This window comes from Carcharhinus amblyrhynchos, chromosome 4, assembly GCF_965287045.1.
Source record: "Carcharhinus amblyrhynchos chromosome 4, sCarAmb.v2.hapA, whole genome shotgun sequence".
In the NCBI taxonomy this organism is placed as follows: Eukaryota; Metazoa; Chordata; class Chondrichthyes; order Carcharhiniformes; family Carcharhinidae; genus Carcharhinus; species Carcharhinus amblyrhynchos.
Window position 1 is genome coordinate 44,069,146 of NC_137327.1, and position 25,154 is coordinate 44,094,299.

Sequence of the window (25,154 nt, forward strand, 5' to 3'; positions counted from 1 at the left end):
GTGCCCCCTAGTCCTACTGTCTTTTTTGAGCGGGAAGAGTCTCTCCACCTCTATCCTATCCATCCCATTCATCATCTTATACGTCTCAATGAGATCTCCCCTCATTCTTCTAAACTCTAACGAGTACAAGCCTAGTTTATTCAGCCTCTCCTCATAGCTCAATCCCCTCAACTCCGGTATCAGCCTAGTAAACCTCCTCTGCACTCCCTCCAGGGCCAAAATATCCTTGCGCAGGTGCGGCGCCCAAAACTGCACACAGTACTCCAGCTGCGGCCTCACCAATGCCCTATACAGCTGCAGCAAGACCTCCCTACTTTTATATTCAATCCAGCCTGTGGAACCATATCCTTTGCACATGAATGATATCAGGAGAGAAGAAAACGGATTAGAATTGAAACTATATAGTATGACAAGAGTTAAGTGCTATCTCATGCATTTCTATTGCCCTTTGGAAACATTTCACAAGATTATTTGTTCAAGATATAGACAAGCTATTTTGGATTACAGTGATGAAATTGCATTTTTCATTGGCTAATGGAACAACCAAGGGCAAATTTTATGGCACGGCGCCAAGTTCTGTCAGAAGAATTAGTCTAATTATAGTTGAAGAGCAAGGGGATGGGGAGAATGGTAGAAAATTGGAAGTCAGGACATACCTTAATTTCCTTTCCAAAGACTGTCACCTTGCCACAGTGGAGAGGCTTATGCATTCCAATGAACTTGAGAGTGATGCCTCCTGGTAGGGCCCCCCTGGTGGCAAAGTGAAGGGGAGCTTGCAGACAAAGAATGATCTACATTAAGAACATAAGAACATAAGAAATAGGAGCAGGAGTAGGCCATCTAGCCCTTCGAGCCTGCCCCGCCATTCAATAAGATCATGGCTGATCTGTCGTGGCTCAGTTCCACTTTCCCGCCCTCTCCCCATAACCCTTAATCCCCTCTCTTATCAAGAACCCATCAACCCGCTTTTTAAAAATATTTAGCGAGGCAGCCTCCACCACTTCAACGGGCAGAGAATTCCAGAGATTCACCACCCTTTGAGTGAAGAAGTTCCTCCTCAACTCCGTTCTAAACCGCCTCCCCTTTATCTTGAGGCTGTGCCCCCTAGTCCTACTGTCTTTTTTGAGCGGGAAGAGTCTCTCCACCTCTATCCTATCCATCCCATTCATCATCTTATACGTCTCAATGAGATCTCCCCTCATTCTTCTAAACTCTAACGAGTACAAGCCTAGTTTATTCAGCCTCTCCTCATAGCTCAACCCCCTCAACTCCGGTATCAGCCTAGTAAACCTCCTCTGCACTCCCTCCAGGGCCAAAATATCCTTGCGCAGGTGCGCTTTTTTCTCTGTGTTTTCTCTTCCTGAATGCTTTGTCTGACATGAAATGGTGCTTACATCACTCCAACCCCTTATCAAAGTGTCATTCTTACTTTATATCATAAACAATGATTATGTTATGATCCCAATTACTTTATGAAAAGAAGAGAATTGCCATGATTCCAATGGAAACCAATAGACAAGCTTCCATTTCTTAAAACTTTTACTGTAAATAACCAACTAAACTCAGCATAATTCAAACATTGACAACTGAAGGATTCTTTGAGCAAAGAGATAAATTTCACTTAAATAATCAATACAACAAAGATGTACTTCATGTAGTTATAAGCATTTGCATTACTTCCCACACAAATGGGGCATCGCATGCAATTGGAACTCTACTCCACTACATGACTTCTCACTTACTGCTCAATTGTTTCAGCACTTCAGTTGCATTTGCCAGCAGCTGGATTGCAGGTGTATTCCATCCTAAGCCCCAGATGTGGTTGCCACTGAGGAGGCATATGTTTGCACACCCTTGCTTCTCGAGTCAAAACATAGTCCACCTGGTTTATAAAGCCATTGTGTTGACCACCCTTTTCCGCATAGCAAAATCTAGACTATTGATGCCACTTTATGATCCTTGAGAGGTTCCATTAGCGTTGCTTCTGTCAAACCTTGGGGATTAAATGAGAGGACCGGCAAACCAACCCTAGCATCCTCCATGAAACTGCATCCAAGTGCTGCTCTTGTGGCACCAACTTCAATGGACGGACCATTGTGTCCGCATGCCCTAAAACCACCCATCAGCAGGTTCTCTGAGCTCTTCCTGGACCAATGTTAACACCACCAAGGGTGGCCAAAAGGAAAAGGTATAGGACACGCTCAAAGCTGTCTTAAAGCAGAGGCGTTACCACCACTGACTGGGAGGAGATGGCTGCGGACCGCTCAGAATGATCTACCAAGGTGCAAGCTGTTTCAAGGCTCAGCAACTTGACAGTGAGGCAGAACAGTGATGGAGGAGGAAGAAAAGGGAAATGAAGCCTCGTCAGCAAATTCCACTCTTCTGTGCAACAACATGCCCCCATTGCAGAAGAACTTGTGGTTCCTCAGTCATTTGAAGATTCACCAAGAATGATGGATGACACCCTTAACTTTGAGGGACCACTGTGCCGACGATACCTCCATTTGGCTGTGATGGCTGCATAGTTCAATAACTCAGTTGTGATGATACATTTGCTTATGTTTTCTTATTGAGCAATGTCCTTTTTAAGACCAAGGTGAACTGGAGGGCATTCCAAAAGATGGTTAATTGGTTTTCTGATTATGACATCATTAAATTCCAAGAAATGCCCATGTGACTCACAGTTGCCATGGGGATGAACAGTTAAGAAGCAAAGTATGAATAGGAATCTAATTGCAGTGGCAGTTCAGAGCACTCAGTATTCATATGAGAGGAAATAAACAAGGGTCTCTCCAAATGGAACAGTTTTCTGCTTGACAATTTTCAAACCGATCCTTGTGGTGAAGGATCTAAGAATAGAACAAAGATCATATTACTTCATGGGCGGGATTTTCCAGCCACGCTCGCCCCAAAGCCAGAAAATCTCACCTGAGGTCAACAGACCATCGCATGGTCAGTGTCCTGTCCATGGTGCACAGGATGGGAAAATTCCACCCTATTATACAGTTGGAATTGACTGAGGAATGGCAAGGGAATGTAGATTGGAAAAGAACATTGCTGCTGTTTCTGTGTTGTCAGAGTACACCAGACCATTTAAAAAGATTAGTGAAGGCAGTTTCTGGGAATGCCATGCTGGCGGACAATGTTTTGACTCGAGAAGCAAGGGTGTGCAAACATGTGCCTCGCCAGTGGCAACCACATCTGGGGCTTAGGATGGAATACACCTGCAATCCAGCTGCTAGCAAATGCAACTGATGTGCTAAAACAATTGAGCAGGAAGTGAGAAGTCATGTAGAGAGGTAGAGTTGGAAAGACAGATTGCATGTGATGCCCCATTTGTGTGGGAAGTAATGCAAATGCTTGTAACTACATGAAGTGCATCTTTGTTGTATTGATTATTTAAGTGAAATTTACCTCTTCGTTCAAAATATCCTTCAGTTGTCAATGTTTGAATTATGCTGATTTTAGTTGGTTACTTACAGTAAAAGTTTTAAGAAATGAAAGCTTGTCTATTGGTTTCCTTTCCATTGGAATCATGGCAATTCTTTTCTTTTTATCAAGTAATTGGGATCATAACATAATCATTGTTTATAACATAAAGTAAGAATGACACTTGGATAAGGGGTTGGAGTGGTGTAAGCACCATTTCATGATAGACAAAGCATTCATGAAGAGAAAACGCAGAGAAAAAAGCGCTAATGTAGAACCTACCATCCAAAATGCAAGTTCACCTTTACCTGAAGGGCCGTCAAACGCATTAACAATAAACTCAATTTTATTTCATTTTCAGGTTTAGTTATAAACCACCGTTTTTATGTGTCTTTGAATTCTTCATTATAAAGCAGAGAGTGTTTTGATGCATTGCTCTGTTTGAGCAGTGATGGCGTCTGCATGGTGTTGCAGGTCCCCGAGGTCTCGGGATGATGTTCAGTGCATGACTTAGCAATAGACTTCTAAAAATCTCTTGAAACTAGCTGAAAATGTTGAGACAACATGGAATCATAGGAATCCTCCAAGAAATTGTCCTACAATATGAAACAGCACATCGATAACAAACTTCAAAGAGAACTATGGGCAGTTTATCAGAAGAGTGCAAGGCAAAGCAGGAAAAATAAATATCTGGTCACAAAAGGACACAGGAAATGCTTCCATCTTGGTAAGGTTATAGCAGGTAACAATCAATGTCACAAAGGGTTTAAGTGCTTCAATAAACACAGCAAGGTATTTTCGTTTGGATTTGTTTACAAGAATGTAAAGATATACCAAGGTGACTAACAACATTTTTAAAAAATGTCTACAGAAAATTTGGCAATGCAGAAATGCTCATTATTCTTAAAAACTTCTCTTTTTTTGCAGGAGGTTCTTTCTTCATATATAGGTAATCAAGTTATTGCACATTTACAAAAGCTGTTGATAGATTTAAAGCAGCAGTCACTATGTACCTTTTCAATGCTATCAAGAATGTATAAAGCTATTTTTAAGCATGGTTGGTAAGTTTTGAAGCTTCAAGCTCTTAGCTTCTGGAGCTTCAAAGTCATGGTTGGCACTTGAACACTCAGTGGTCAAATGGAATGCAAAATGTCCCATAAAAGGGGAAGTCAAACAGCAGTTAGAGTGGAAATGAAGTGCTGGGACAAAATCGCAAACAGTTTGGAAGGACAAATGTTTGGGTAGAAGAATCTAAAGTGGTGGTTTCCTCGGAGATCAGTGCGGGGGCGGGGGTATGGTGTGGCTACTGTCTAAAGATTAATATTGGAGAAAACTGAGAGAGAAAACACAAAACAAACAATAAGGATCTGGCGCAGGTCTAAGCAGGGTTGGAATGGCAGAGTATAATAGCCTCAAAATACCCTATTTCAAAATCCTAACAACAGGAATAAATAAACAAAGGAGCGTCAGCAGTTTCAACACTTCAATTCTCATATTAATGACCATGAGACATGTTGCCAAAACTTGTACTCATTAGGACAAACACAAGAATGCTAAATTTCACAACAATTTATATTACAGTAAAGAGTGCTGCTTAGTTGGCAAGTTGACCCTGATTGGACAAGGTGTTGCCATGGAGAAAGCAACAGAGAATTATAAGCTCCCCATACAAGTGCAAAATAAAAAGCAATGGCAATATGTCTCTCTCTGTCTTCAGCAACATTGAAAGTCTATGCTATCAAGCGAAAGATAGTGTGCCTTATGTTCAAAGGCTCTGAATACACAATTTATTTTAGCAATATTTTATTCATCTGTTTCCCATCTGAGCTCGTAGGCAGCAATCTGTCCATTATATGTCACTCAAATGATCAGCAACTGAAAATGTGTACAAGCACTGCAGCCCTTACTTCCTGTAGTTTAATCTGTAATTTAAATTTAGCATAGCACCATGGCACCATAAGAGAAAACGTTGGAAAGTCTCAGCAGGTCTGGCAGCAACTGTAACGAGAAAAAAAGAGCTGACATTTCGAGTCCACATGACCCTTTGTCAAAGCAAACCATGGCGTTATGGTTGAAACACTCACTAAAATACCCAAAGTTGTAATAAATTTAAATGAAAACATAATTCTGAAATGCTTCATGTATAATAGTGTATTAATCTAATTTTGCAAACTTAAACGTGCTATTTGCAATCAAAAGTCCTTAAGCAACAGAAAGAAAACCAACCACTGTCAGCTGGTACAGATTCCGTCTACTCAGTGCTGCAGGGAGTTCATTACCATTATTCAGGGTCAAACAATCCTAAAATCAAGAGCAAGCACAATCTGATGAAGAGCATGAATGAGTAACTTCAATTGATGCTATGCCAACTTGCTGCAGCTATTACTGAAAGAGAATGTGTTTCGCCTCCTTAAAAGCTGCAGAAAGCAATTAAAAATTGCTTCTTGTCCCCCATTATTAATTTAACTCACTCACTTCTGCAATCCTGGAACAAAGATTACATTTTTAATGTTCCAACGACCATTTAAACCATTTGTTTTAAAAATGACTTTTTTGTGCACGCAGCGAAGGATACTAGTGCTAAGGAGGAAGCACTATCTGGAACTATGAAACACTCTCAGGCCACATGATATAAAGCATTGCCTATTAGGACTCAACTCCACTCTAACACAAGCTGTCAAGTACTCTTTTGGTGAGTTTCAATTTGGAGTTAGGAGCAATTTTACATTGTGAGCCAAAGTCACAATGAAGTGGATAAAGACTGTCTAAGGCTCATTATTTGTAGGTGAACCAAGAAAGAGAAAGGTCTTTCAGATCATTCGCAGCTGTGACTAGGTATTTGATCATTTGTGAAAGCAAACGGAAATTGAAAGCTGATTTTTCGAACAAATAGCATTCTGAAATCACAGTCAACACTAGGTACACCAAGGGTACCTGTACATTACTGAATACCTCTAACAGAAAACTAGGCATTATCTATATGCACACACAAAAGTAATGACTGATTGCTTTATCTCTTTCTGCACAGGTGACCAGTAATAGAAATTTGCCTGTTAATGTGTGTGAGGTGCAGTAACTAAAGCTAGTTCTACTATTATTACAAAGACCAGAGGGCACAATTTCATTAATTTTACAAAACAAACTGCGTGAGCTGTAATAAAGGATTGATCCATCTCTTCATCCACATTGAAGTACATTTCTAAATGATAAAGTCTAAAAATAAACAAGTTAAAATTATTTTAGATAATGAAAAAGGCACCAAGGCAACTCAGAAGTTCCTTTTCAAATAAGACAAAAATCCCATCAGAGATTTGTGTCAAAGATCTTTGTGAGAAAGTCAAAGTACTCTTTACTGCCAAGAGCTTTATACCTTGCTGTTATGCTTTTCTGACGCAACATATGTACAAACAAGAGGGGTAGTGGCAAAGTGGTACTGTGGCTGGAATACTGATACAGAGACCCAGGGTAATGCTCTGTGGACCCAGGTTTGACTCCCACCTCGGCTGATGGTGAAATCTGAATTCAATTAAAAAAAACTGGATGACCACGAAACCCACCTGGTTCACTCATGTCCTTTAGGGAAGGAAATCTGTCATCCTTACATAGTCTGGCCTACATGAGACTCTAAAGCCACAACAATGTGGTTGACTCTTAAACGCGTTCAATGATGGGCAATAAATGCTGGCCCAGCCAGCAACCCCACATCTCATGAACCAATACAAAAAAAAGGGTTTTGGGAGTCATTTTTAATATAGGAGTTTGACAGAACACTGGAATAATGAGCAATATGGCCTAAAAAACAATTTTAAAGAGCCCTATTAAAAGTTGCTAAGTTCACAAATGTGTTTTCTGAAAAACCTGAGTACAGCAGCAAGAAGTAGCAAGACAAAATAACAATGATTTGACTGTATACCAACAGGTAATTCTACAAGTAGCCAGATATGGATTCAGTTCAAAAAACCTACTTTGTGAAATTCTATTCTCAATGTTGTACAGGAGAAATACCAAGATAAGTTGATGCACATACCAATTGCAGATGATGGAAAATAAAATAAACAACAGGTCAGCCTGGGCTCTTATCAGGAATTTCCTGGTGACTAGATACAGGGAAGAATGGTCTTGGAGCACTGTGGCTGGCTATTATTTCAATTAGGCAATGGATGAAGTGGTTAAGAACACTAAATAGCTCTCACTAAATAGCTGCCCAAGCCTCACTGTAAGCAGCCTGCAGGTCTCAGACACATGTTGGAAAGTGAAAAAGAAAATGCACATCAGAATTGATTTCCAAGTAATACTCATTTAAAGAATGAAGGCACTCAAATTCTCTAAATTGCCCTCCCTGGTCATGTTCTTGGCCATTCCGTCAATCTCCTGTGGCCTTTTCCCATGTCCTGTTCTTTGACAAGACCATCACTGACTATTTTTTTTACATCAATCATTTTCTCAGCCCATCTTGTAGCGTCACTTCCTTTGAAATCTATAGCTGGGAGGAAACACTCCAAGTCACTTGCAACTTCACTATCAAACTCCCAACTACTTACCTATGGTTGCATATTATCATCCGTTTTGGTGTAAAGTATACGTAATTACCTACAACAGGGTTTATTTAGTAATGTTTACATTACTTGATTCTCATGTCGTAAACTTTACTTATTCTAAACTGTGAAATCTGCAGTTTCATTGTAGGAAAGTAGGAAAATAGAAAGTAGGAGGAGTAAGCCACTCAGCTCTTTGAGTCTGCTCTGCCATTCAACTTGATTGTGGCTAACCCTCTGGACCCGATTTTACCATTAAGTTGGGCCTGTTTTTGGGTGTGAAAACTTGGTAAAGTAGGACGTGAGGCGAGTAGCGCGATCCGTCACTGCTTCCACAGCTGTCCCCCCTTTACCACTGGCAGAAACTGGCAACGATTGGGACCACGCCCGAAATGGGCATGATGGCAATTTAAATGCATTTGAATACGTTTGAATGTATTTAAATTGAATTAATGGGCTGGACACCCAACTTTACCAGTACTTCTCCCTTTACCTGTCTCCAGATTTGGCACGAAACAGACATGCTTGGCAAAGGTCTGTTCCAGTGGCTCACTGACTCAGTCTGGGGGCGCAGTAAAGTTGTGGGAATGGGGCAATGTCTGTGGAGGCCAGGGGGAGGCCTAGGAGCAATGTGGCAGGGGAACATTTTTCAGCTTTCTTTTACTACGCATGAGCACTTAAGGCTCTAATCAAAACTACAGTGTTTTGGTCATGTAAAGCCCTGCCCACAGGCTTGTGCACAGCGATTCAGACTTGCTGATATTTCTGCGGGCAGAGTGTGTATGGGGGCGCCTGAGAACAGGTGTAAAAGTCAGATCTAAAACACTCACAGTTTCAAGTCCATCTAGCACTCAGAATTAAAATGGTAACATCGAGACCAATATCTCGACAGCATGCTCTTGTGCTCTCCCCATACCTCTTGACACCATTAGAATCTACAAAGCTATTTCTCCCTTAAATATATTCAGTGACTTGGCCTCCACAGCCTTCTGTGATAGAGAATTCCACAGGTTTACCAGTGCAAGTGAGAAAATGGCCAACCCCATATCACGTGCACACTGCCCCCCCACCCCACCCCCCCAAAAGCCAGAGGAAACATCATTCCGGCATCCAGTCTGCATAGTATCAGAATTTTATATGTTTCAGTTAGATCCCCTCTCATTCTTTTAAATTCCAGTGAATACAGGCCCGGTCAACCCAATCTCTCCCCAGACAACAGTCTTTACATCTCAGGTATCAGTTCGCTGTATTCCCTCTATCGTAAGTATACACTTTCATAGATAAGGAGACAAAAACTGCACAAAATGCTCCAGATGCAGACGCACCAAGGTCCCGTACAGCTGCATTAAGACATCCTTGCTCATGCACTCAAGTCCTCTTGAAATAAAGGCCAGCATACCATTTGCCTTAATGACTTGCTGTATCTGCATGCTTGCTTTCAGTAATTGGTGTACTAAGATATCCAGATTCCAACGTACATCAATATTTCCCAATTTATCACCATTTAAATAATACTATCATTCTGTTTCTCCATCTGAAGGGGATAACTTCATATTTAACCACATTATGCTTCATCTGCCATGTATTTGTCCACTTACTCAACTTGTCCAAACCATCTTGAAGCTTCTTAACAGCCTTTTCACCACTGACATTCCTGCTAAGTTTCCTGTTGTCAGTGAACCTGGAAATACTACTTTCGGTTCCATCATCCAAACCATTGATGTCTATTGTGAATAGATGGGCCCAAGCACCAATCCCTCCAAGGCTCCACTAGTCACTGCCTACCTCTTCAAAGAATACACATTTATTCCTACCTCTATCTGCAAACCTATTCTCAATCCATGCAATATATTACCCCCATCGCACGTGCTTTAATTTTGCAGTTAAATCTTACGTAGAACTTTATCAAAAGCTTTTTTAAAATCCAAGTACACCACATCCACTGGTTCTCCCTTATCTATGCTACTATTTACGTCCAGTAGGTTTGTCAAACATGATTTCTCTTTCATAAATATATGTTGATTTTGCCAAATCCTGTTGATATTTTCTATATGTCCTGTTTTTGCACTCTTTATAATTAACTCTAGCATTTTCCCTACTACTGACAGCAGGCTAACCAGTCTGTAATTCCCTGTTTGCTCCCTCCTCCTTTTTTAAATAGTGGGTCACATTTGCCACCCTCCAATCTGCCAGGGCTGTTCCTACATAAGTTTGGAAGATGACAACCAACACATCCACTATTTCCACATCCCACTCCTTTAGTAGCCTGGAATGTAGATCATCAGGCCCTGGGGATTTATCAGCTTTCAGTCCCATTAATTTCTGCAGCACTCTTTTCTAGTAATACTAATTTCCTTCAATTCTTGCTTCCCAATCAATATTTGTTTCCTTAGCATTTCCGTGAAATTTTTGTACTTTTCTTCGTGAAGACAGAACTAAAATAACTGTTTAACTGCTCTGCTATTTCCTTGTTCTCTATTATAAATCTTCTTATTTTGGACTGTAAGGGATCTACACTTGTCTTCACTAATCTTTTTCTTTTTATATACTAATAGAAACTTTTACAGCCTGTTTTTATGTTACTTGCAAGTTTGCATTCTATTTTCCCCTTCTTCATCAATTTCTTTGCCCTCCTTTGCGGAATACTGAATTTCTCCCAATCCATCCTCAGGCTTGTATTGTGACATCCAAAAACTAGTTTATGACAAGAGTATGTATGCTGCTGCTGATGGTATAGATACAAGCACAGAAACAGGTATAAGTGGGAGAAGGAGACACAATCTCAGTTATTGTCCTGTGACACAGCTACGAATGCTACGGCTGCTTCAGCACAATACCATTTTGTTTTTTTAAAAAAAATCTGGTTCCACCCTATCAAATGTTGCATTTTGGACTAATATTCATGTTCTTTGATAAGATTGGGTAATGTGTCCCAGCTGAGACTCCCATGTTCTTGTGTTACATCTGTTGTATTGGTCACAACAGGTGTAATGCAATCATCAGCGTTTGGAAATTTTCTCCATTAATACATGATGAAATGGCAATAATGCTTGGCAGTTTTTAAATAAACCAAACCATAATACACCTGCTGTAACAAGATAAACCAAGGTTAAATTAATTTCAATATCTGTCACGTTCATCCTTCAAACAGCTATCAGCACACACAGATAACAATTGATTGAATGTGTGGACATAGGTGATTAATTTTCCTCCAGTCATAGTGCTTCAAAATCTTTCAATCGGCCCATTCCTGAAATTACTGCTTGTCACGTCTTCATAAAACTAGACACTTTTTTTGTTCGACTAGAACAGATTATTAATAAAAAAACACTCCCACAAATCTTTGGAACTGAAACTTGCATCTATATTTAGTCACTGGATTGGAATGATCAAAGGAACTCTCTTCAGTTTGAATGTGCTGTAACCATTGTAAGAGATAATATCATGGCAGTTTTCACTGTGCCAATTTGCACAATGTCATTATATCAATAATGTTATATATCAAAACTTGCATTTAACAATTTATTTTTGTAGATGGAGTAAGTCAAACGTTTGTGAGAAATTCTTGCATTTTTGCTGAAGTGCTATTATAGCACACATAGCTTCAAATCAGTTAAGATATTACCAAGGATTCATTAACTCTAAAACACATCATAAATTGTCGCAGGAGAGGGATAACTGATGGAAGGCTTGATTGTTACTTAGAAATGCAGCAACTGATATAGACTGTCACACAGCTGGACGGAAACCAGTGCAACGATCAAACTCCAATGCCTTGGAAGGAGAGTGTGGATTAACCAATAAGATGTTTCAATGGTTGTGGGGAATAGAAATGGATGCTGTAGTTGGCTGGCTGCCAGGTATTTCCAAGTACAAAGCCTTTGACCACAGAACTGCTTTGTTATCTTTGTCAAAGCTTTGACAAGGGGTCATCTGGGCTTGAAACGTCAGCTCTTTTCTCTCCTTACAGAAAGAGTAATCCAAGTTTACAGTGTGGAAACAGGCCCTTCAGCCCAGCTTGTCCATGCCATCCTTTTTTTTAAACCACTAAGCTAGTCCTAATTGCCCTTGTTTGAACCATATCCGTCTATATCCATCTTACCCATGTAACTGTCTAAATGCTTTTTGAAAGAAAAAAATTGTACCCACCTCTACTACTATCTCTGGCAGCTTGTTCCAGATACTCACCACCCTGTGTTGAAAAAATTGCCTCTTTGGACCCTTTTGTATCTCTCCCCTCTCATCTTAAATCTATGCCCTCTAGTTTTAGACTCCCCTATCTTTGGGAAAAGGTATTGAGTATCTAACTGATCTATGCCCCTCATTATTTTATAGACCTCTATCAGGTCACTCCTAAGCCTCCTGTGCTCCAGGAAAAAGAGTCCCAGTCTATCCAGCCTCTCCTTATAACTCAAACCACCAAGTCCCAGTAGCATCCTAGTAAATCTAGTATAATAATAATATCCTTTCTATAATAGGGTGACCAGACCTGTACGCAGTATTCCAGGCGTGACCTTACCAATGTCTTGTTCAACTTCAACAAGATGCCCCAACTCCTGACCAATGAAACTAAGCATGCCGAATGCCTTCTTCACCACCCTGTCTCCCTGTAACTCCTCATTCAACGAGCTATGAACCTCTACTCCTAGATTTCTTTATTCTATAACTCTCCCCAGTGCCCTACCATCAACTGACTAAGCCCTGCCCTGGTTTGATCTACCAAAATGCATCACCTCGCATTTATCCAAATTAAATTCCATCTGCTATTTATCAGCCTACTGGCCCAATTGATCAAGATCCCGTTGCAACTCTAGATACTCATTCAGCACGTGGATGGGCCAAGTAGAGAGGGGGGCAAAACTTGACCTCCTCTTGGGCAGGTGACAGAAGTGTGAGTGAGGGATCACTTTGGGACCAGTGACCATAATTCCATGATAGCCATGGAGAACGATAGGTTTGCTGCCAGACCTGGTGATATTTTCCTGCATTTCCTCTTTTGGTTTCAGATTTCAGCATCCGCAATAATTTGCTTATATTTTGTTCCGTTATCTTTGCCTTGTTCTAGAAATTAGGCCATTTCCCTTTTGAACTCATTTTCACTCACCCTTCTTTTCCTCGGTTATAGATCGCAAGCTCATCGCTAATCCCTTCCTTTTCTTTGAATGCTTCCCAGTCGATCTTCGATTTCTCCAAGGTGCTCATCTTTTGTTTCTTTCCTCCTATCTTTCCCAGAATGTTACCTATGGCACTTTGTCTCTTTACTCTGCATTTGGAAAACAAAAAGACAGCAAATACTCAGAACAGAAGTAGTGCAAACCTTAACTGTGTAGAGACATTTATAAGTTGAGTAATCAAATATTCCACTGTCTATAGAAAGTTTACTTATGTGTTTCACAAGTAGGCTTAAATTAACACTGCAATGAAATTATTGTAAAATCCTTTAGTCACCACACTCCGGCACCTGTTCGAGTACACTGAGGAAGAATTTAGCACGGCCAATGCACTTAACCAGCATGTGTTTCAGACTGTGGTGGGGAAACCAGAACATCCAGAGGAAACCCACACAGACATGGGGAGAATGTGCAGATTCCATACAAACAGTGACTCAGTTAAATAGGTACATTACTCAAACCATTATTCTTCCACTTGATTTGACTTATTGTCACATGTATTAGTATATAGTGGAAAGTATTATCTTTTGTGCACAATATAGCCAAAGCAATATAGCCAAGTACACAGAAAAGGAAAGGTGGGTGCAGAATGTAGTGTTACAGTCATAGCTATAGTATACAGAAAGATCAGCAGTGATTTGCACCTTGTGATGTCAAATTCAATTAATCCAGCTTCTTCAGATTATGTTTGATGGCTATTGTTTTGTATCTTTGACCCAAATAATAAATATCTCTAGTACTTTACCATGAAAAAAACAATGAACATACATTTATATAGCACCTTTCAAAAGCTCAAGGCATCTCAAATTGTTTCACAGCTAATAAAGTGTTTCTGAAGTGTAGTTATTAGTGTAATGTGGGAAAAGAGACAATGAATTTGCACACAAGGGTCCCACAAATAGAGGATGTTTAACATTCCTTCCAAAAAAAAGCACAAGCCCTCTTTCATTAAGCACCAAAATGCAGGCCCAGATTTGGTGTTCAGATATCAGAACTAGGGCTTGAAGCACAACTTTGTAACCTAACCACAATAGCGCTATCTCAGAGACAAGTTAAATACATAACCATGGCCATACCAAGTTGATGATCAGCTCAAACATCTAAAAAAGTAGCAATTAGTTCTTGAGGAAAAATAAAATTACATTTTCCTTGCACTAGTTCTTTGCTACCAGTCTTTGGGCATTGACGGTCTGTCTTCCACTCTGCTTGCATCAATCTTATTCCTTGACTGAATAAATATAAATATGTCTTGCATACATAAATGTGCCTTGAATAAATATTTGTTTGGATCAATGCATCATTGTATAATTTTCTCTTCATGACTAGGTGCCTTCAAGGAATGACAGCTATACATACATTAAGTAACATTAACAAGAATACCACAGCCAGCCAACCAACAGAATCATAGAATCGCTGCAGTGCAGAAGGAGGCCATTCAGCCCAGTGGAGCCTGTGCTGACAATAATACCCCCCAGGTCTATTCTGTAACCCTACTTTTTTACCCTCCTAATCCCCCTGATGCTAAGAGGCAATTTAGTATGGTCAATCAACTTAACCCACACATCTTTGGACCATGGGAGGAGACCAGAGCACCTAGAGGAAACCCATGCAGACATGATTTAAGGTTTTTAAAAATTGCCATTGATGCTACAAAATTTATGCCCATTTTGTTAAAGAGGCCAGTACATGTGGAGTAAATCTTATCACCAAAAAAAATGAAAGAAGCTACAACAGAAACAGTAAAAGGAACTGATAACTACCGCTCTTTCCAGGTCATTCCTGCAGACTTTCCTGTTACTGTTTGGAGATCTCTCACTTTGACATGCACCTGATTGGTGACTTAAACATTGAATGGTTCATGATTTAAACCTTGCCAAAAGGTAATATCAGGCAAACAAGGGAAATAAGAGAGGAAATTGCAGAGGTATTGGTCATTATTTTCCAATTCTCCTTCCATACTGAGCTGGTGCCAGAGGACCAAATTACAAATAATCCTTTTTTATACAGCATGGTTTTTTAGCATAGAACATGCATAGAACATAGAACATTACAGCGCAGAACAGGCCCTTCGGCCCACGATGTTGCACCGACCAATTAAAAAAGCAATGACCCTCTAACCTAAACCAATCCCTTTCCATCCATAAACCTATCCACGGATCTCTTAAACGCCCCCAAACTAGGCGCATCTACAACTGCAGCAGGCAGGGCATTCCAATCCCTCACCACCCTCTGGGTAAAGAACTACCTCTGACATCCGTCCTATAACTACCACCCCTTAATTTAAAGCTATGCCCCCTTGTGCTAGCTTCTTCCATCTGAGGAAAAAGGCTATCACTGTCCACCCTATCTAAACCTCTAATCATCCTGTATGTTTAAATAAGGTCCCCTCTTAGCCGCCTTCTTTCTAACGAAAACAACCTCAAATCCCTCAGTCTCTCCTCATAGGACCTTCCCTCCATACCAGGCAACATCCTGGTAAACCTCCTCTGCACCCTCTCCAATGCCTCCACATCCTTCCTATAATGTGGGGACCAGAACTGCACACAATACTCCAAGTGCGGACGCACCAGAGTTTTGTACAGTTGCAACATGACGTTGCGGCTCCTAAATTCAATCCCCCTACCAATAAACGCCAAGACACCGTATGCCTTCCTGACAACCTTATCTACTTGATTCCCAACTTTCAGGGATCTATGTACACATACACCTAGATCCCTCTGTTCATCAACACTATTCAGAGTCCTACCATTAGCCCTATACTCTACACATCTGTTATTCCTGCCAAAGTGAATTACCTCACACTTTTCCACATTAAACTGTTGATATTAGCAGTTGATAATGGAGGACCACTACTTTTCTTAACATTTATATTAGGTTTGGGTGTATGGAACACAATTTTAAAATTTGTAGATGAGACAAAACTTGGAAGAACTGTAAACTGTGAGGAGGATGGTGATAGAATTCAAGACGTCCTAAACCGGTTAAAATGGATGGATACATGAAAGATGAAATTTAAATTTATTTATTAGTGTCACAGATAGGTTTACAGAGGGGAACTGGTGGATGTGGTGTTTTTAGATTTCCAAAAGGCGTTTGATAAGGTGCCTCACAAAAGGTTGCTTCAAAAGGTTAGGGTGCACGGAGGTGGGGATAAGGTGTTAGCGTGGATTGAGGATTAGTTGTCTAACAGGAAGCAGAGAGTTGGAATCAATGGGTGCTATTCTGGTTGGCAGTTGGTGACTAGTGGAGTGCCACAGGGATCGGTGCTGGGGCCTCAACTGTTTACCATTTACATAGACGATCTGAGAGGAAGGGGCTGAGTGTAGGGCAACGAAATTTGCTGATGACACGAAGATGAGTGGAAAAGCAAATTGCGTGGAGGGTGTGGAAAGTCTGCAGAGGGATCTGGATAGGCTGAGCGAGTGGGCGAGGACCTGGCAGATGGAGTATAATGTTAGCAAATGTAAGGTTATCCACTTTGGTAGAAATAATAGTAGGAGGGATTTTATTTAAAAGGCGAAAAGCTGCAGCATGCTACGGTGCAGAGGGACCTGGGGGTCCTTGTGCACGAATCGCAAAAACCCAGTCTGCAGGTGCAGCAGGTGATCAAGAAAGCAAGTGGAATGTTGGCCTTTATAGCAAGGGGGATAGAATATAAAAGCAGGGACTGCAACTGTACAGCGTACTGGTGAGGCCGCAGCTGGAGTACCGTGTGCAGTTTTGGTCGCCGCACTTGCGGAAGGACATATTGGCCTTGGAGGGAGTGCAGAGAAGGTTCACTAGGCTGATACCGGAGATGAGGGGGTTAGCCTATGAAGACAGACTGAATAGACTGGGTCTGTGCTCGTTGGAGTTTAGAAGGATGAGGGGGGATCTTATAGAGACATATAAGATAATGAAGGGGATAGATAGGGTAGGAGGTAGAGAGATTCTTTCCGCTTAGAAAGGATAGCAGGACTAGAGGGCACAGCCCTCTAGTGGGGGGGGGCAGTTTAGATCGGAGTTGAGGAGGAACTTCTTCACAGAAAGGGTGGTGAATCTCTGGAATTCTCTGCCCATTGAAGTGGTGGAGGCTACCTCGCTAAATATATTTAAGTCACGAGTAGATAGGTTTCTGATAGACAAGGGAATTAAGGGTTATGGGGAGAAAGCGGGAAAGTGGAACTGATCCACTTCGGATCAGCCATGATCTTATTGAATGGCAGGGCAGGCTCGAAGGGCTAGATGGCCTACTCCTGCTCCTACTTCTTATGTTCTTATGTTTACATTAACACTGCAATGAAGTTACTGTGAAAATCCTCTAATCACTACACTTCGGTGCCTGTTCGGATACACTGAGGGAGAATTTAGCATGCCCATGCATCTAACCTGCGCGTCTTTCGAACCATGGAGGAAATCCATGCAGACAGAGGGAGAACGTGCACAGTGACCCAAGCTGGGAATCGAACTCAGATCCTTAGCACCGTGAGGCAGTAATGTTGATCATTCTGCCACCATGCTGCCCCATAGTGAAGTGATTCATTTTGGTAGGAAGAACAAAAAGGGAAAACATAACAGAATGGAAAAGAATCCATGCCAACATAAAGAAATACTTTTAAGCAACAGGTACTCTGTGTAGCGAAGGAGAATTCAATCTTGAATTTCAAAAACAAATAAGTATCTAAGAAAACCTTTGCAGGGCTATGAGAAAAGGCATTTGAGTGGGTCTAACTAAATTGTTCTTGCAGAGAGCCAACACATTGTGGCACCTTATTCTGATGAGGTTACTGTGCCAAATAAGAGCTCAAGGTATAGGGTGTAACATATTAGCACTGATAAATGATTGGTTAGCTAACAGAATGCAGGTAGTCAGAATAAATGGGTATTTTTGGATTATTAAGCTGTAACAAATGGAATGTTTAGGAATCAGTGCTGGGGCCTCAATTATTTACGATCTATTTCAACGACTTGAATCAAGAGGCCGAATGGATGTTGCTAAATTTGTTGGTGGCACAAAGATAGGTAGGAAAGTAAGTAGCAAAAACGACAGAAAGGGTCTGCAGAGGGATTTAAATAGGTTAGTGGGCACAAGATTTGGCAGATGTAGAATAACGTGAAAAAATGTGAACTTGTCCACTTTTGGCAGGAGAAATAGAAAAGTAGTGGAGTATTTATTTGAGAGACATTGCAGACTTCAAGTGGTACAAAGGGGCCTGGGTGTCCCAGCACATGAATCAAAGTTAGTAACAGGTACAGCAAATGATTAGGAAGACAAATGGAATGTTGCTGTTTATTGCCAGGGAAAAGAGAAGGTTTGCTAAGTTGGTGAGAGCACATCTGGAATATTGTGTACAGTTTTGGTCTCTTTACTTAAGGGCATAACTGCATTAGAAATTCAGAGAAGGTTCATTTGACAGATTTGTGAAATGAAGGGGTTATCTTATGAGGAAAGTATCCTCTGATGTTTAGAAAGTGCAGAGTGACCTTATTGAAACAAATTAGATTTTGAGGGGGTTTGACAGATTGCATGCTGGGAGGGTGTTTCCCCTTGCAGGAGAGACTAGAACTGGGCAATACAAGTTTAAAAATCAGGGGGCTCCCATTTAAGATGGAGATGAGGATTTTTTTTTCTCTCTCAGAGGGTCACTAGACTGTGGAATTTTCTTCCACAGAGAACAGCAGAGGTAGGGTCATTGAATATTTTAAAGTCTGAATTGCGTTGACAAGGGGATTAAAGGTTATGGGGGTTGACAAGACAATAGGGTTGAAAGTAGACGCCACAATCAGATTACATCTGATCTGATCAAATGGTGCAGCAGGCTTGAGGGGTTGAATGGTTTGCTTCTAATTTGTATGTTCATACATATGTATGTATAACATAGAAACAATGGGTCAAATGGTTTCTTTCTATGCTATAACTATTCTATTATTCTATGATCCTCTTAACATCCACATTATTAAATCATTTTATTTGGATGGCTTCAGTTTACAACATAACATTTGTATAACAGTGTTCCAGTAACCCCTTCAAGTGCTGATACAACAGAAATGACACCCAATGCATTATCCCTAGCTTTCTTTGAGCAGCTGAAGATCTGTTATGTGTAATACTCTTCTTTCTAAGTTCAATCATTTACTATTTTTGTTTCTCATCTTCAGCTAACTACATAATTTCCTGTGTACTAGTTACAATAATTGTTGGATCACAATGGCCAAGAGTTTCTCTTGGATGCAATCGGCAATCTGGGCACAGATTCTGCTAAATTTCAGATCTCATGTTTTTGCTCAAGTTTCTGTTCAAATTCCATTGCTCCGATCCCTGTGGCAGGTGGGATGGTAAAATTCCAGCCATTGTCTGCAAGGTGATGCTTAGTCCAATTATCCTGGCTTTTGTGCGATGCTTCCCACATTAGATGGTTCAGAGATCAGCAATCTAGTAGAGCATGGCTACAACCCACTTTGTCACTTCCCATGGCTGGCAACTGATCTGTACCCCCACAAAAATCTCTTACTGTTTTTCTTTAAAGGTATTTTCCATCTCCAAACGGCATTGACCGTCACTTAAACTGGTGAACTGTATTTTAAAATGGATCCAGGATGCCCTCTTCTCACCAAATGAAGAAGCATCTAGCATTTCAGTACCACTCTTTCCAAATTGTTCTAGAAACAGTAGTCGATTTTTTCCTGTCATATTGCATTGAAAGTAGCATTCACTAACCATGTTCCTAATTTTCTTTTCTACTACTCTCACAGTGAAAAGGAAAAACTTAAATAAAAGGGATAAACCATTTTCTACGACTGAAACATATTTTCCTATTATTTTATAACATTAATCCACAAAACAGGTTAGGTTTTTCGGCACCACACACAAGAACACTTCAGAAAGAGACAATAGTGCAATCACTGTTATCCACTTAATCTGCTCTCATTCAATAAAATCAGTTTGGTCTCCACTTCCCCTCTTCCTAAACCCCTTCCAATGAAACTAGGGCAAGCGGCTGCAAGCTTACTAACTTAAATTACATGGTTATAACATGCAGCTTGATTCTTCATAATTATCTACAGAATTATTTATAATACGTTCTGGATGAACAAAATGTGGGCAGCATGGTAGCACAATGGTTAGCACTGCTGCCTCACAGTGCCAGGGACACAGGTTCAATTCCCAGCTTGGATCACTGTCTGTGTGCACGTTCTCTCTGTGTCTGCACGGGTTTCCTCTGGATGCCCCGGTTTCCTCCCACAATCTGAAAGAAGTGCTGGTTAGGTGGATTGACCCGAACAGGCACCGGACTGTGGTGACTACGGGATTTTCACAGTAATTTCATTGTAGTGTTAATGTAAGCCTTACTTGTGACTAATAAATAAACTTTACTTTACTGAACCTTGATTGCGATAAAAACTGAATCACAAAAGATTAAGATCATTATTACTTAAGCAGTGGACAGCGCTTAAGTCAACAGTCTGTACAGCATTGCTCACATTCTACATGATTTTTTTTAAACAGCATGTTCGGAGTTACATCCACTCATTGTACTTTTATGAAAGGGAAAATGATTCTGTAAATTAACTCAAGACAGTTTTGGCCAATTTGCCAAACTAAAACCAATCCAATAGAATCTGATCATAATCTTTAAACTTTTATTCAGAAAGGCAACTTGACCTTCTTGAAGAGCAGAATCCAAAAGATAACAGTAACTCACCTATATATGAGCAGTTATCTCATGCCACATGAATGTTAGGTCAAAAATCAATAACAATAAATCTCCTTTGCTTGTTTCCAGATTGTTCGGTTATTAGATTCATGCAAATTGTTTCTCATCTTAATTTGCTGCCCATGTTGCATAAGAATGAGAAATATTTCTTGCAGCTATCTTGCGGCACTGATTGGAAGTAGTTTAAATTTACTATAATATATGAATACAGAAAAATCAAGCTATCATTTTACAATAGTATAAGCGAAGGATGTCCCAAGTGTTTACTCCAAGGACCTGTTTCGCATTGTACAACTGGCAACAAAAATTGACCTGCATTCAGGTCAGTATCAGATTTTTAAAAAAGATACGAGGTAGGTACCAGTAAACGCACTAAATGCCCTACTTGCAGCTATACAGATCGTGATATTACCAACTACTCTTTGCTATCATTCCATCTAAATATTACAGCATGATTCCCCCTTACCATGCACTACGTTCTTGATGCACTAACATGAATGTTATTCAAGCTGAGATTCTGAGGAGAGATGGGAGATCCCACTTCAATCCAGTTCATAAAGAACATGATAGTTCGGTTATTTGTTGGATACAGAGAAATTCTTCCTTACAGTCACTAGTGATGCCTGCTTTGAAATCAAATATTCAAAGAAACTCTTTACAATTATGGCCAAATCAAATGTTGGCTGGGATCAATTGGTAAAAATCACCTTGAAGTCAGAAGATTTTGCATTCAATTCCAATTCCAGGGCTGCAGTGATGCATTGATGCAAAACTATATTGCTATATTCAACTAAATTCAAATATCTACTGTGGTTCTTAAGTAAATGCAAAATGTAAGTTCTGAATTGAATGTTAATTATCTGGTATGGATTCTTGATCTGTGATTGCAATTTTGCTTTTATATGCAAGTAATGAGAAAAATCATAGCATATTTTATTTCCTCCCAAATCATCACATAAAACTACGTTCCCCTGTATGTACACAGAACGTTGCTCTGGATCCAAACTGTAGCTTTTTAATTGAGCAGGCAACAGAATGAAACAAAGAAAAAAAACGTAGCATACAAAAAAGTTAAAACTCAACCACTTCAGGTGCACGAGACTGAGAGAAAAAGTCTTAGACTCTGAGACTTTGCATTCTTGTAAAGGGTTAGTTTCAAAGAGATAGAATTCTTGGTATCAAGATAACATTCTTCGTGCAAGAATCACAATTGAGTCCATTCTCATTTATGTAAAACTGTAAAGATGTAATGGCAGAATCGCACCTCTTCTTGTAGTGTATGCTCCTCTAATTTGACTAGTGACACTTTACAATATTGATAGACATTATTTGAGAAATGCAGAAAAATACAAAAAGATTAGCTTTCATTGAATATTCCGCAACTAAAACTTGTGCCAAATCTTTGTCCCCAATCTGTTTCCCTACTTCTGTTAAAGTCTTGTTCACATCTGGACAAAGCAACTCACTTGATTGGCACCCCATGCACTAACTTAAAACATTCATTTTCTCACCCTGCAGTATGTTCCATCTACAGGATGCATTATGGGAAATTATGAAGATTCCTTCAACAGCACATTACAAACCACATGACCACTGTCACCCAGGAGGATCTGCAGCAGATGAATGGAAACGCCACAAGACCGCATGTCTTTCTCTAGCCACACACCAGCCTGATTTGGAACTACAGCACTGTTCCTTCACTGCCACTGGGTCAAAATATTGGTACTCCCTTACAAAATCGTGGGTTTATCTACACTAGATGGACTGCAGCGATCCAAGAAGTGGAACACAACCACCCTGGCAAGGGCAATTAGGGCAGGGCAGCCAACTGTCCTAGATTTGAAGTGCTTGTTCTGGGTTGTCTAAATCCAGAATGCTGTTTGTCCCATATTTCTGATCATCTAACTATGTACATGCACAGTAGAACCCGCGCATTGCACTCTCGATCCAATGGCTCTTTCATCTTGCCCCAGTCTCATAGACATGGCAGCCACTTCCAAGCCCCATAAGTGTCTCTTAATTAATTCCCTGAGAGTTGGTTGTCCTGAATTAGAGAAACAAATGCTGGCCTTGCCAATAATGTCTATATCCCATTAAAGAATTAAAAGACTTTCCAGGGTTCACTGTTTAACATTAATCTGCCCAAATTCCCATGAGCTCTCTTTGTCTGGCCCTATTGTGCACTGTTTCTTCTTTCTCTACTCTCCTTTTAAAATCCTATTCTGTTTGGTATAAAGTCCTTCAAAAAATTCTTTCCAGCTTTGCAAAAGAAAAGGCCATTCTGTTGAAACAGATATTGCTTTAAAATGGCGTAACTTCTGACTGAGCAAGCTTCCAGCAGATATAAATGTGACTTGTACTTTGGCAGTAAGAATAAACAAGCAGCACATTATTTAAATCGAATGTGATACATCTGGGTGTCCTGGTACATAAAAGTAGACATGTACAGCAAATGATTAGGAAAGCAAATGGAATAATATTCATTGCAAGGGAAATGTAATACAAAAGCAGGCAGATTCTGCTGCAATTGTACAGGGCATTGCGCGAGACCACATCTGTAGTATTATGTACAGTTTTGGAGTTTGAGGAAGGATAATAATTGCATTAGAACTAGTGACGAGAAAATGCAATGAACTGGGATAAAAGGGTTGTCCCTTGAAGAAAGATTGGACAGGTTGTGCCTCTATCCTTTGGCGTCTAGAAGAATGAGAGATGAACCATGTAAGATCCTGAGGAGACTTGACAGATTGGATGCTCTCCCTTGTGGGAGGGGCTAGAACTAGGAGAGGGAGTTTAAAAATAAGGGGTGTCCCATTTAAGATGGAGATGAGGAGAAATATTTTTCTCTGAAAAGGATATTAGTTTATGGAATTCTTGTCCACAAAGAATAGAGGCAGCAGGATCATTGAATATTTTTAAGGCTGAGTTGAACAGATTCTTTACTGACAAAGGAGTCAAAGGGTATAGGGATAAGCAGGAAAAGAGGGATGCCACAATCAGATCAGGAATGATCTTATCAAATGCAAAGCAGATGTAAGGAGCCAAATGGCCTACTGCTGCTCCTAATTTGGTGTGTGCATATGTATACTGATATAATACACTATAATAATACAAATTTATATTATGCGTCACCACATCAAAACACCAGTGTTTTACACAATGAATTAGCAACAGGTCATAGCTCTATCCGTCTCATACAGATTGTATCACATATGGAAACTGAAGTACAGATTATAAAGCTAGTTATTCATAATTATTTTCTAGATCCAATGGTTGAATATGATCTCTCTCTGTCACTTGAATTTTCAAAATAGTTAGCATTAGAATTGTATACAAAAATCTGGAAAAGGATCAACATCTGGACAAATAAGCTCACTTGATCAGCACCCCATGCACCAACTTTCTCACCACTGGCACAAGAATGCACTATGGGAAATTGCCAAGATTCCTTCAAAAGCATCTTACAAGCTTTATGACCACTGTCACCCAGAAGGATCTGAGCAGCAGATGAATGGAAACAAAACAACCTGCATGTTCCTTCTCTAGCCACACACCAGCTTTACTTGGAACTACAGCACTGTTCCTTCACTGCCACTGAGTCAAAACAATGGTACTCCCTTACAAAATCATGGGTTTATCTATATCAGATGGACTGCAGCAGTCCAAGAAGATGGAACACAGCCACCTGTGAAAGGATCATGTCAATATTCTGACAAAACATTGATCAGCTGAATCCTTACGAATGACACAATTAAATCTCTCAAGCCACACCAATGTTTCCACATTAAAAGCCACATTAGGCAGAATAGTACAGGTGGTTCAAATGCTAAAACCATGATACAAGTCTTCAAAGGCAAAACTGCTTTGTTTCCATAATTCTTCTCAACTATCATTTAAACTGACCGTATTTTCATTTTGCTGCCATGGCATGTTTGCCATGGCTTGACTTGTTCTATCTATTTATGTCTGATCAGCTTTAAGGGAACAGAATTATAGGATAGTTACAGAGTAGGCGCCATCATTTGGTCCATCATGCTGTGCTGGCCCTCTACAAAAGTAACTCACTTAGTTCAAATTCCCCGCTTTTTCCTCCATAGCCCATCAGTTTTTTTCCTTTTCCAGTAACTATCCAATTCACTTTGGAAGGCCTCAACTGCATCTGCTCCATCACACTCGCAAACAATTCATTCCAAAGAATAACAGATGGAAAAACATGTTTTGTTTATCACCTTTGCTTCTTTTGCCAATCACCCTAAATCAGTGTCCTCTGGTTCTTTATTCTTCCAACCATGGGAAGGGTTTCTTCTCTATCTATTCTATTCAGA

General features: G+C 40.2%; 1 protein-coding gene across 2 annotated transcripts in view; it reads right to left on the reverse strand.

Moving 5' to 3' along the window:
- The window catches only part of cfdp1 (craniofacial development protein 1), a 200,668-nt gene that overhangs the window by 20,531 nt on the left and 154,983 nt on the right, over positions 1-25,154 (reverse strand). For both annotated transcript variants that reach the window (XM_080187049.1, XM_080187048.1), the window contains exon 6: positions 13,069-13,227. In XM_080187049.1, the coding sequence (XP_080043175.1) occupies positions 13,069-13,227 (159 nt within the window). The remainder of the gene's footprint in view (positions 1-13,068; positions 13,228-25,154) is intronic.